Here is a 13,865-nt window from a genome sequence, read left to right as displayed (position 1 = left end):
AGGACAAATAAGACGTGCAGCCTCAAAAGGCAGAGAGACAAGAATAAGTGTAGGGAGGGGAACATGGAGCCACTCAGTCCACAATAACAGATAACTCGAAGGCCACGCAGCAAATGGTGCGTATCTTCTTCTAGCATACAGCAGGATTTACGACTGACACTGCCAGGGGTCATCCTGAACCTGTTGAACACTTTCCCTTAAGGTCTGACCTCTGAGTCCTCTGGGCCTCAGTAGATGCTCTAACACATCTCTTCTTACTCTAAGACCTTTCTTAGTAAAACACACACTGATCCGACATCAAAGGTAGTAACGGGCAAAATGGCGTCAGTGTAACCGCCGGAGCCGGCAGGGCGGAACAGAACATGTGTGTATGTGAAGCATGCACTGTTGTAAAATGGCGGCATGTAGGGCTGTGCCTGTCCTATCCTTCAGATTATACTGGTGTAATTGTTTTACGTGATAAGAAAGTTTCATATCACGATACCAAACATTTAAATAAACATACAGGGGTTGTTGTTACAATGGCAGTTCAAAAACCTCTTATCAATAAGTAAGAAGAGTCTAAGCTGATCACAGCTTGTAGTAGCAGCTACAGCAGGGTACATTATTTTTCTATGTTGTCATGTATTAAAAGATCCAAACAGGAACACTGACCCTGTGGGCACAGAGTGGGCTACAACGTACAAGAGGCCTATAGTCAACTCCTAATGTTAGCGGAAAGCGCTGCATGATTTGACAAATAAAAAGTGGGCTGCTGAGTATTTTCTTATTTTAATAAATATTTAATTCACATAGGATTATCCAAACATAGACTTTACCCTGTGGTTATCTCAGATCGACTTATTATTTGTTAAATTACCAGAAACTGTATCGTGATGAAGTATTGTGGCCATATCGCCCAGCCCGAGCGGCATGACGGCGGCGCGTCGCTATGATGCTGAGGCGGAATTGCAGTGTAAAAAGGGCTGGAGACTATTTGAGCTGGAATACATGTAGACTTACTGCTACCCTGCTTTGCTGGACATAAACTACATGCTGACATAACTTGAAGTAGGGATGTGCATTTAGGCTTTTTTTTTTGGACCGGTTAACCGACACTCTAAACTGTTAGGAACCGGTTGGATAAAAGTCTGGGACTAGGCATGCTAATTTAGAATTTATTTTCTGAGCGATAGCCGACCCTCGTTAAAGTGCACATCCTTCATCCCAAGGTGTTTTTTTATCCTCTGCTTCTCACTGAAAATGAACTGAACTGAACTGTAATCCAAGCGTTTGAGGGAATTCCCTTAAAAGTGTCAAAATAAAAAGGTTCACACGAATGGGACGAACAAACTGGAAACATAATGGCTGCGCCCATGGCTGTGGTCGGCATGGAGACATAATTTAGGAGGGACTGGACCCACAGAAATGACCAGCCAATGCACTGCTCCTGAGACTGATCAAACTGTTCAAGTCACTGTTACCCTCCACGCTTTTGGAATCACCTGCCATTGATAACAGGAAGCAGACTCGTCTGACAGGTTTGACGAGTCTCACGGCTGTCAGTTACAGAGCGGGGAGGAACAGCAGCCTCTAAATGTTCTGCCAAGAAATGTTTGACTGCACTGACAAATAGTTCAATAAAACATCATCTTGGTGAAGACGAGATGTCTCTGTGCTCAGGTAAACAGGTGGGATTTGCTCCAGAACATGCTTGATTCTCTTAAAGATGGAATAACCTTGGAAATGACAACCAGCTTTTTGTTTCCATCAACGCTTCTCTCTGTGGACGCTGAAGAGGGTTCAGTCATTGGTGTGTAGCTATGACAACGTGCCTCTCTGAGCCAATGATTCAGCTCTGAAGGCAGCTTTATAGCTACAACATAGAGACAGTAAACTCCTCTTCTGCTTACCATCCTCGTCAGCTGGAGGTGGGACAGATTTCTGGGGCGTCGGAGGGACCGTCTCAGCAGGTCTGCTGGGTGCGAGCGACTTGCTGAGGAGGTCCGAGTATTTCTCCGTCTGTCCGACGATGAAGTCCAGCTGAAGGTCCAGAGCCTTCTTCCTCTTCTCCTCCAGTCTGGACTGCTGCTTGTACTGCACCACCTTTAGAGACAAACACCAGCATTTCACTTTGATTTAAAAGAAGGCAGAAATAAAAGCTACAAACATAAGGCCCTGGTTATTTTCACTTGTTGAGTCATCTTATAATCTGGAAAGTACAGTGCATTTTATTTCTAGCATCAAACAATCGTGATCCTTCCAAACTCCACAGCCAGAATGTTTTGTTTGCTCGGTTTTTGGGAGTCGTCTGTACCTTCTCGACGCTGCTCCAGAAAGCCCGCACTTCCTTTGCGATGGACGAGGCGACTCTTCTAATTTTAGCGTGTTCGTCTCTCTTGGCCTTCTCTTCTTTTTGCCTCAGCTCCTCGTGGTGTCGCATCACCATTCGGACCACCTAAAAGACAAACAAACAAAGCCAGATCATTAGATATCTTTTAACGTAACCTTTAAAACAAGCTTCAAACAATTACATTTACACCCTTTGAGAGTTAACGTACCTTTCTGGCCACCCCTCGCTTCCACCGCCGCTCTTGAGCGAAGTCAGCAGAGAGCCACTGCATCTCCTCACACAAGTACTCCCAGTGAACTTTGGGTCGTGGCGGCTCTGTCAGGCGGGTGAGACGCTTCATTGACCAGAAACCCTCTCGCTTCAGCGCCTGGGTTCGATGCTCGATGTCGGCTTCCTAAAGGACACAGAAACCAGTCGGTAAATCCTGACGGCAAATTAAAGTGTTTCTGAAGCTCTGAGTTAGGCCAGGGTGAGACTACAAGAGTATCTGGATTGCATCACGCACGTAAGGACAAACTTCATGGATTTCTTTCTATCTAATCTCAAACATGCACATACAAGATAATCACACACTGCAGGAGATCATTAAGATTATCATGTTGCCAGATCTCATGTAAACACGCGCATCCTCAGCGCCATAAAGAAGCTCCCCCGTTATGAGGCCTTCTTCCTTTATTACACAGGACAGCTGAAGAGAGACAGGAAATGTGGGGAGTAGAGAGTGGGGGAAGACGTGCACCAAATGATCGGCAGACCGGGAGTCGAACCTGCGATCAGTATGTCGCTCATTGTAGCCCCCGTCAAACAACCCCAGCGTAAAGACACCCCTGTGTGTGTTCTTACATTCAGCATTCAGGCTTTATGGAAGTAAAATGTGCACGAGGTGTAAACAAACGGCGCATGCTTCACATACGCACACACTGTCACTACCTCTGATGCCAGCTCAGAGGCGGAACGACTTCGCCTCAACATTCTGCCTCTGTAACTTAAAGTTAGAATCTCAAAGACTTCAGTTTCGTTCTCTTTGGCGGTACCTATGGCGATAAACAGTAATTGCAGGAGCACACTCCCCAGATATCCAGACAGTGCTGCATGTGTGACGTCCACGGTCGGCTCCGGTTGTAACTCTTGATTTTCCTGGCTGACGGTCGCTTTCCTTTTCAGACTGTTTGCTTCATCTGAGCGTCGAGTTTGTTTCTTCTTCTTTGGATTTTCACTTCTTGTTGAAGTTGTATCTGTAGTCATCCATCTTTTCTTTGTTTGTTCAGCCATAGTAGATTACTGTTTACTCGCAACACTTGCAGAGAGCGGAAAAGCAGCCGCTTAGCTCCGCCTACCCTCTCTGGCAGACCAACCACTGCTGGCTGATGGAAAACGCGTCACTAACTGGGCGCCGCTCGGGAATTTTTCTGTGAATGTCGCCACAGACACCCAGTCTGTAATACTGCACATGCAAAGGCTTTCATCAGTGGGCCATAGGCTCAATCACCATTGTGTTACCTCATTCGATGATAGTGTCTTAACAGACATTTATTTAAGTGAAAATCTTCAAAATTATTACTTTAAGTAGAAGACGAGGCGTAACAGAGGCGTAATAATCCCGCCTTGAACTTGCAGCGTAAAAGGGGCTATAGACTTCTGTTTTTGGTCATCCTGGTCCAGCTTGAAAATCCCTGACCAAATCAACCAGATTTTAAAATCCTAAACACCAAACACGTTAGAAAATATCTGGGAGCGCTGGTTTAGCTCAGTTGGTGGAGCAGGCGCCCCGTGTAGAGAGGCTCAAGTCCTCGATGCACTGATCGCAGGTTCGACTACCGGTCTGTTGATCTACTTGGTGCATGTCATCCCCCTCTCTCTCCTCCCCACATTTCCTCTCCCCCTTCAGCTGTCCTATAAATAAAAGGCAAAAAGCCCAAAAAATACTCTTAAAAAAAAGAAACTGTCTAGATGACTGATGAGTCTGCGAGCTGTTCAGGAGGGTATTTTGATTCACTTGATATGTTTGAGCCCACTCACATGTTTCGCCTGCTCTGCCATGTCTGCGTGTCCACGGGAGCGCTGAGGAGTGGCCTGATCGGGCGTGGAGGAGGAGGAGCTGTAGCCACCGACACAGGAAGGAGAAACAAACTTCCCATGAGGACCCCTGAGAGGTGAGGACCTCTCCCGTCGAGGCGTCGACCAATCGCTGCTGGATGAGGGTCCGGGGTACGGAGAGGAGAAGGAGGGTGAGGCAGGAGATGAATTCACGGTGACCCTGTCTGATATCCACTGGCGTACCTGGAGGTCGAAAGATAAGATGATGAGGTAATTAGTCTAAAAATGAAGTTAAGAGAGGGGAGAGCAGTAAGATGCAAACAGATGAAAGCCACATGCAAGAACAAGGTAAGAAGAAGCGTTAAAGTCAATCCAGCCATGCGTTGGGCGTCTAAACTGCCTATCAGTGATCGTCTATCAGCTTACGTGCAGAACTTAAACTAACAAAATAGGTAATGCCTTCTGAAGTGGAAATGCTTCAAGAGTGCAGCTGCATAGAAAGTGCTCTGAACATCCTTTTGAAAGTGAAACCTGACTGACAACCAGCACTTACCTTGAGGAACAGTGCCTTTCTGTCTGTCCTGCTCTGTCCATGCTGGAAAAACACACATGGCTTAGCATGCGGCCAACTTAAAAGAAAGACTAAATCATAATGAAAACACGAGTTCACACGAGTGACATGAATGAAGACCACATGCAGAGAGAGGGGTGGAACGATGCCATATTTAGACTGTGTAAAGGTGCCAGCACACATGATATGAATCACAGAAGCGTGATGACATGACGGCGTTTATCTTTGTGTGATAACAAATGATTGTCTTGTTTTCAGACGTGATTTTAAGAGCTAATTTACAGCTCACAAAATCATCTATCACACTAAAATTAGGGATGTAACGACGGTGAAACTTGTGATGTACACCCCATACATTAATACAACTATGGAGCCTAAAATGCTTTGGGTTTGTTCGACAGGATGCATCACTGTAGCATTCAATTTAGCATCACATTAGGAGGTGAAATCAGTCTGAAAGCACAAGATTCACCACAGAATAGCTAATGAACACACATTAGCATCATTTTAATCCCAATGTATCTGCTGAAAAGATGTCAGGATACAGGATGTGTGTTTTTCACCTCGGCTACGCCTTTGTTTCACGGCATCGGACACAAATGCTTCATCTTGGCATTCAAGGACAAACCCTTTGTTACTGTGAGGCACAGTGTTGTTTAGTCTTACTTCTACAACGCAGACTCTTACCTTTAAAATCTACCCAGTGAGCACCAGCCGGGATTTCAACATTGAAATTTGGTTTAAAAACAGGATGAAATCAGGGTTTAACGTCTAAGACATAATTTCAGCCTTTTTTCATCCGGCTACAAAACGACATCAACGTGTCAGAAACATCCCAGCAAGAATTTTTCAGTGGAAAAGACATTTAAAAATGACGACTATGGCCCCCGCAGAAAAGACGTCCAAAAGTGAAAGTTTTTTCACCGACTATTTGAAGTTGTTGATTAAACGTTTGGACCAGATTTCACCGGCTTCTGTCACAACCCAGCAAGCAAAAGACAAACATATTTATATTTATATTTAGTCCGGCTATGTGTAGCCCAGATTTTAATAAAATAGATTAAAGTTAGTTTTTGCTCTAACAGCTTGCAAGATATACGATATCCAATCATGTGAGCAAATTTAGCTCTGAATTAGAACTAATTAGCTTTTAGACCATCAGGTGAAATAGCATTGGCAGGCGCTTCAGTGTCTACTACCCAGCGAGCACTAATCAGGATTTCAACGAGGAAAACAGGGTGAAATCATTTCTGAACATCTAAGACATAAATTCAACCTTTTTTCAAACTGGCTAAAATACGCTGATGACATCAACGTGTCAGAAACACATTTTTGTTTAATCATTTTGTTAGTTTGTTCATTTTAGCAATGAAAGAGTGACAAAAGTAACAAAGACAAATAACTTTATCGAGCCCCAAAGGGAAATTCATTTAATGATAATAATGATGAGGATTATAATAGTGATTCATTTAATGATAATAATGATGAGGATTATAATAGTGATTCATTTAATGATAATAATTTAATTTTAAAGCGATGATTGTAGCGACATTTATTAAAAGATCATTTTTCAGCGGTTGGTGAAATTCCAGTAGTTTCAACACATTTTCTTTTACATACAAAAATCATAAATACAGCGCTTTATGGGCTGTGTGATGTTAACAAGAAGGTTCAGAGACATCGTAAAGGAGCCGTTTTGGACATCCTCCACACAAGAAGAAAAGGACGACTGAGCATGTGCAGGAACTTTGGCTGTGCAGATCGGACTACGAAGGCAGAACGACCCCTGGATGCTGGCGGAAACGTATTTTACTTGGTAGCCGACCGGGTTGAGTGCTCGGTTTAGATGCAGTCATCGTGGGATCAAATCCAGGTCAACCCATTTTGCTAAAAAAATGTGTTGGTGACTGTGATGCACGGCTCAGTTATACAATCATTTTAGCCTCTCTGAGAAATGTCTCTTAATATGTATGTGAATGTAAAATTAGTGTTGTGACAGAAGCAGGTGAAATCTGGTCTAAACAAACATTTGATAGTCTGTGAAACCAGTTTTGAACGTCTTTTCAACAGAAAAATGCTCACTGGGAATTTTGCTGCGGTTGGTGAAATCCGGTCTACACAGACTTCAATACAAAGCATTTAATTTTTCATATTAAAATCAGAAATACGGCGCTTTATGAGCTGCGTGATGTTAACAAGAATGCTTAGAGACATTGTAAAGGAAGCCCTTCTAAAACATTTCCCACAGAAGAAGCAAAAAGACGACCGAGCATGTGCAGGAACTTCGGCTGTGCAGCTCGGACTATGAAGGCAGAACGACCCCTGGATGCTGATGTAGGCGATTTATACCTCACAAAATAACTGCGGGTGAAATTATCGTTATTTTTTAGAAAGAAACGTTGAGAAAAAAATATTTTTATCATTTATTGACTACGGTGATATTCTTTATATGCATGCTACCTCATCTTCACTGAAAATGCTGGACTCGTGCAGCGTTGTGATTTGTGTCTGGTTTGGGTTTCCGCACCCATCACTGCATCTTGTCTAAGAAAGTTGATTTGTCTTCATTAAAAACCGCAGGATGGAACATTGGTACATCTTTCTTTCCAAGGCGATACCACATGAACTGCCTTCTTACTTGTGTTGTCGATTGACTCCTAAAACGTTCAGTGGCTGCAGCCTTCGGTCACATGGACATATCATGTTTGTCTCTCCTCGAACTCGATCTGTGTTTGGTAAAAGTGCTTTTAATGTTTTTGTTCCCCTTCGTCTGAGCTGCAGGGTCACCTCAAACTGCAGCGGTTTATTAGCTTGGAAGACGATAAAAACAGGGTGATGGATCATCTGATTAGTGAATGCACCTGTCTTATTGCTGAATGCTGCTAATTTAATGTTTGATACATTTTCTGCTGGTTTTAGTCTGTTGTTTGTTCTGTATGTGAAACTTTTTATGCTGCTGTCTTGGCCAGGACTCGCTTGTAAACGAGATTTTGTATCTCAATGGGATTATTTCCTGGTGGAATAAAGGTTAGACACAAAATACCAAACGGAAAGTTATGAGATATGCAAATTCGGTGGCCGATGGGGATAAATGCTGGACTTAAACGCAGCTCTCGTGAGTTCGAATCTAATCCGACTGCATTTAGAATCAGTTATTTGCTCTGCTCACTTATATTAATTTTATGAGATGCGAAAATTGCCATTAATGTGTGTGTTAATGTGTGATTCATCTTTTGACAGAGGCAGATTTTCTAGTTCAAGTATGGTCAAAACAAGCGTTTAATCAACGCCTTCAAATAGTCGGTGAAAAAACGCACTTTGGAGCAGCTTTGAACGTCTTTTCAGTTGATGCTCACTGGGTACGTTAATTATCTTTCTGTCCACCCTTCTCTACAACTTTCTGAATAGATTTAAAAACCAAACGCTTCATATAAATACCTTGTGTGCCGAGCTGGGGGTGGTCATCTCGCTTTCAGTTTTGTCCGCGTCCCCTTCTTCATCGCTGCCTTCCTCTGGACTGCTAACCTGTCCTGAATTTTCCTCCTGAGCCTCCATTTCTTCCGCTGGCTCGTCCTGCTCCATGTCCTCGCTCTCCTCCTCCATGTAGAGCGAGTCAGGCTGGCCGATGTGGTCTTCAAGGCTGGTAGATGCCACAACCTCCCCTTCCACTGACGCTGCGAGCGTGTAAAGGGTGTCAGCAGGTGGGGTGACGGCGTCTTTTGGATCACTTGCTTCACATGTTGAAGTTTCGCTAACAGTTAAGGCCTCTTTGTCAGATTTGCTTGTTGAAGGTGTGTGGGTGACAGACGCCGCCTGGTCAAGGTGAAGGGAGATGTTACCGCTCGTTGTAGGCGGAGCCGTCGTCACAGGAGTATTATTGACGGAGCACTGCGTCTGATTTTTGTCGCTGCCAGGAGCCACAGACGCACATAAAGAGTCTGCTGCTGGGACAGTTTGAGGAAGGCACTCCTCAGACACCGTGCCAGAGCAAGAGCTGTGGGCATTGGCCAGCTCGCCAGCCGCACTCTGTTGCTTGGACACATGTGCCAAAAGGGAGGGTGGGTGCTTCAGGAGAGGAGTTTCTCCTGGTTTAAGAACGAGCAGATTTGGATTAATTATACCAAAGGAGCAAGTGGTGCGGGAAGCCTCTGGTTTGGTTTCTGTGGGCACACTCAGAATACTCAGTGATGGAGCCTCTGTGGCACCAACAACAGTGGCGCCTGGGATCTGATCTTCTACATGAGAAACATGCACCGAGATGTCCACACTAGTAACAACTGAGGATATGAGAGGTAATCCAGCAGCTGTTGCTTCCTGTTTTGGGGGTTCTGTTGGAACAACAGGAGAATCACTCACCTGTGTTTGCTCTGCTGCGTTGACCTGCTCATTAGTGAATGAGTCAGATGGAACAGCAGCTACTTCAACTAAACAAACCTCACTTGAGTTATCCACTTCACCAGCTGGGTTAGCTTCTAACACCACATGCTGCCCGACAGCAGAGACTGCTGTGTTTTCTATGGACAAACTATGTGAATCATCATCATTAGAGCAAGCCTGTATTTGATTTGCATCATGTGATAAAGGCAAGGGCTGCTGGGAAATAATGACAGTGCCACTTTCATTAATTGTGTGAACAGATGGTTCAAGATGCGACTCTAGGTGCTCTTCAGAGTTTTCCAGTAACGCGTTGAATAAGTTCACCTCGTATCCTGGAGAGTGAGCTATCTGTGCGCTGCTGGTGGCACAGACCGTCTCCTCAGCGACCTCCTCAACCAGGCCGCAAAACTCGTACACCTCCACAGGTTGCGAGTGTAACTCCATATCCGCCTGAACGCCTTCTTCATACAGCTTTGGTTCTCCAGCAGAGAGTTCAGAGTTCAGCTCGCTCACGATGGCAGCTTCACAGACGCTGCCGTCTTCGTGCTGCACAAGGTAACTCTGATTCAGGTGCATGTTAGCCCAGTCCCCACTGATGTGAGCCTCCTCTCTGACAACTACTATTTCTTGAGCAGTCAGTTGTGTCTCTGTTGTTGAGATTTGATCAGAGGGGTGAGATGTTTCTGATTCAACAACCTGCTCCGCCTGCAGTGAGACAACTACGCCTGTGTCAAACAGAGGGGGTGCAGCAGAGGGTTTCGAGGGGCTCTCCTGTGTGGAGGAGCACTCTGGCAGCATTGTGAAGTCAGATAAGGAGGTGTCAGTTTGTTCTTCTCCTGTGCTACTCTCAACCTGCTCTCCTTCACAGCTCGTCTGGATGTTACTGCGAGACAGTGAGCTGTCTTTTCCAGAAGAAACGTATAATCCGGGAAGTGTTTCTCTTGCCTTTGGGGTCTCAAGTATTTCAGCAGATGGAGGCTGTGTTTCTGTGTGAGAAGAGTCAACAAATATCTCAACTGATCCCAAAGAATTCGCTTTTTGAATATCTCTGGCATCATTTGAGATTTCTTTGATGATTTGAGGTTGTGTTTTTGAAAGGTCAGTTTGTTTAGTCCCGTTGTCAGTTGATGGTAAAGGGAGCGGAGATGATTTTGAGTCCTGGTGAACACCTGCCTGCTCCGCATCTCCCGACGGAGGTATATGGCTCCCTTGATTTGCGTGGACATGTGGTTCCCTGTCAGACTGCTCCACAGCCCCAAGTTCTGTCGTGTCTTGGACCTTAAAACCAACACTTGATTGTGGGACAGATGGAGATGAGGCTGTGAAACAGACTTGAGATTGGGTTTGAGGGAGAATACTCCCGCCTGTGTGCTCTTTTCCACTAAGTTCGAGGTTTGTTCCAGTCTCTTGTTTATATTCCAAAGTGACCGCTTGTTTCTCCTTTGTCTCTGTAATAACCACAAGTCCAGAACCTTCTCTAGGTGGCTGGATCTGGTTTGTCTGACTATGTGAGAGGATTTTCTCTTTATCAGTTTGTGACCCGTATTGCAACTCTTGCACTGTGCTGTCAATCTGTGTATCTGGGGTGAGGGGTGGACAAAGGGGAGCTGGAGGCCTTTGCATCTCAGCAGAGGAACCACAGTCCTCACTGAGGGATGTTGGCAAGGACCTTGAAACTCCGCCACCTTCAGCAAGGACTCCTTTTGAGATGTTGTCCTTAGGGTTGCTGCTGATTGGGAGAGTCTCAGGTGTGTTATCCATGCCGAGGAATGCTGAGTTGTTGCTCTCTGGCAATGGCACAGTGGACGGGTTGGTGAACGGAGGGACTGGGCGGGGGGCAGCTGCGACCGGCTGCGGGGCATGCCGAGGTGACTCCCCAGCCACATTCTGTGCAGCCTGGGAGTTGCCACCCAGCACATCCACAGCCGGAGGGGCACGCTGCCGCACCGCCTCCTCCCCAGAGCTTCCTTCCTCTGTGCTGCCCCGGCTACACACTGCACCTGTGGGAATAGAGATTTTTAACAATGAGTCTGGACCAAGTGGGAAACTTATTGAGGGACTTAAAGAGCACAGGGAAAATAACTAAACAAAACAATACAGCAGTGGCTATTTTTCTGTATATGTGCTTATACAAATAGATGACATTGTATGCTCCTCACTGCCTGCAAGTCATCCAACTCACTGTCTTTAAAGAGATAAAAAAAAAAAAAGCTTTGACACGTCTACATCTACATCAGACTAAACTTACTTACTGCACGAGACTAAATAAAGTCTATAAGATAGCTAATGGGAAATGTTTGACATGATAAAACATTCAGAGTTAGTGGATGCATACAAAGCAAAAACTTCTCACCTGTCTGTGGTGTGAGACACAGATCTTCTGTGCTTTCTACTTCCAGGATGCTGAAATTAGGGTCCCCTCCACATATTCTGAGGAAGCAGAAAAAAAACGGATTGGGAACTTTATTATTTAGACCAAAGGAGGGACTGCATATCCCTCAACTTAACGGTTTTGGGTTTATAGTGAGTTTTGCAATAAAACTGGAGCTAAAGCTAGCATGGATTTCATTAGATGTGATATTGGTAAACAAAAATATCACAATGTGTGGGACGATGAGTAACATGTCACGTCACGAGAGCAGCAGTAACACTCAGATACCCAGGCTAGCCAACAACTGCTAGGACTATGGTTGGTATATCTGACTGTTTTAGCAGGGCATCTGCAGCGGTAATAAAAATACTCCGTGAGGCAGCGCTAAACGAGATGCTCCGTTAGCTAGCTCCAAGTTGCTGCAGTCGCCCACAGGAAGATGTTAGGAATTCTGCAGCACGCGCTCTCATGCTAAAAGCCGGTGACCAAGCGCGCGGGCCTCCAGTCATTCATTTTGTGCTCTTGTAAATGTAAATTGTATAAATTGTTAGGAGTTGTAGGCACATGAAGTTGTGGATAAATATATACCATACGAAATTGCGTCTTTATTCGGCAGTTGTGTGTTCTGGCTTCGTATAGCAGATGAAAAGAAGAGAAATGAATCGACTTTTCATCCCTATCCTTATGTGGCAATGATTCCAAAAGCTCGTGATCGTGTTCTTTCCAAAAGCTATACAATTAAATGGTTAACGCCTAACACTGCCGGTTGGGCTAGTGTGGTTAGCTAGCTAACGCTAGCTTTTACAAAAACACTGCTTGGGTGGCACTTAAGGAAAGCTTGCTAACTAGCAAGGTACAAGAGTTAGTAGGGTGCGTTCATTTGATGCGCAGGCGCCCCATCCCACCCGCAGTTACATAATGCTGCTCCAGCTTCAAAGAATCCCGGTTATGTGGACACATTTGATAAGTTACTTAGCAATGAGACTAAACATCTGAAAAGTCGCATTAGACCCCGATTCTGCATGCACTACAGAGGGGAACAATCGCTCGTGACGTCATTGCGTGGGGTCAAATCTGTTTCTACAAAAATAAATGATTTAAAATTATTACGTTTTAAGCATTTATACATACTACTTTCTACCGGAATATAAAAAAGAGCAAATATAAAATTTTCTAAAGTTCCATATAAATTTTGCAATGATTAAACGGGGGATTTAGGGGGACCCACACTGTCCCACGGCTGGCACTTTGGAAGCGACAACAAGGAAATGATGTTTCTAATGCGATGTATTTCGTTAAGCACAGTCTCAGTGAATCGATTTCGCTGCTGTTGCTTTTTGTTTCGTCATTCCGGCTCAGTTAATTATAATACAAATACATTTTAACGCAGTATGTTCAACAACATACTACCAAGCGACATGCAGTCTGATTGTGTCCTTTCGTTAGTCTGAGCCCCCCCTCAATTCCCCCATTACTTCCTCCTTGCCCCCCTCCCTCTCAAGGCCGCCATCTTAAGTTCCCACCTACCTGAAATTTCCGACCAATTTTCTTTTACTAAATTCTCGTTGAAGGAGTCGTCATCCGCGTAAAATCACACTCAATCCGTTATGCCAGTAATCCAAACTGTCTCCCGGTACCCAACGAGGTACCACTAGGTCTGTGGGAAGAAGTTAAAATACGGACCGGGAGAGACTGGGTTTCGGCGCAGAATGTAGCGGTCGCGGGGAGGAGACTTTACGCAGCGAAATGGTGGAGGATCGCTGCTGCTGACAAAGTACAGAGCACACTGACATCTCGCGAGATATCGTCAAGCGCGCCACTTGAAATGTTGATACTTCTGGTTGTAGTTTGTTCTTTAGCGTCCAACTTGATGAAATGTTTCTATTCGATCGGTTTTTTTTTACTGTAACCACGAGGATTTTTATAAATAACCGACTTAATTACATTACTGCGATAGTTGACAGTATTCGGACAGTTTCAGGTCATATTTTTCACCGTCTGCAATACGAAGATGTAACAATAGTTTTGATGTAACTTCGTTTGATCCCTAAGCGTCAATAATGATGAAGCTTAAAGTTATGATAAAACTTTTTTTATTTGGATAAACTTATGATCAAAAGGAACAGTATATCATATGTAAGATTTCTTTCTTAAGTTTCCCCTCTGTTTCTTGCTTA

At 44.6% G+C, this 13,865-nt stretch overlaps 1 protein-coding gene across 2 annotated transcripts in view; it reads right to left on the bottom strand.

Moving 5' to 3' along the window:
* Positions 1-13,398, bottom strand: part of srcap (Snf2-related CREBBP activator protein) — a 36,301-nt gene extending 22,903 nt beyond the window's left edge. The window contains exons 1-8 of one of the 2 annotated variants that reach the window (XM_069663983.1): positions 13,216-13,398; positions 11,671-11,747; positions 8,379-11,317; positions 4,923-4,964; positions 4,352-4,612; positions 2,541-2,726; positions 2,297-2,437; positions 1,893-2,085 (exon numbers count right to left, since the gene is read on the bottom strand). In XM_069663983.1, coding sequence (XP_069520084.1) covers positions 1,893-2,085; positions 2,297-2,437; positions 2,541-2,726; positions 4,352-4,612; positions 4,923-4,964; positions 8,379-11,078 — 3,523 coding nt within the window. In that variant the 5' untranslated portion in view covers positions 11,079-11,317; positions 11,671-11,747; positions 13,216-13,398. The remainder of the gene's footprint in view (positions 1-1,892; positions 2,086-2,296; positions 2,438-2,540; positions 2,727-4,351; positions 4,613-4,922; positions 4,965-8,378; positions 11,318-11,670; positions 11,748-13,215) is intronic. The other variant, XM_069663984.1, reaches the window with a different exon arrangement.
* Positions 13,399-13,865: the final 467 nt, after the last annotated feature.

Source organism: Semicossyphus pulcher, unplaced genomic scaffold, assembly GCF_022749685.1.
Source record: "Semicossyphus pulcher isolate SPU_LCO1_2020_fin unplaced genomic scaffold, fSemPul1.0.p SCAF_16, whole genome shotgun sequence".
NCBI classification, from domain to species: domain Eukaryota; kingdom Metazoa; phylum Chordata; class Actinopteri; order Labriformes; family Labridae; genus Semicossyphus; species Semicossyphus pulcher.
The sequence above is the reverse complement of the archived record's forward strand: the minus strand, read 5'-3'. Positions and strand labels throughout refer to the sequence as shown.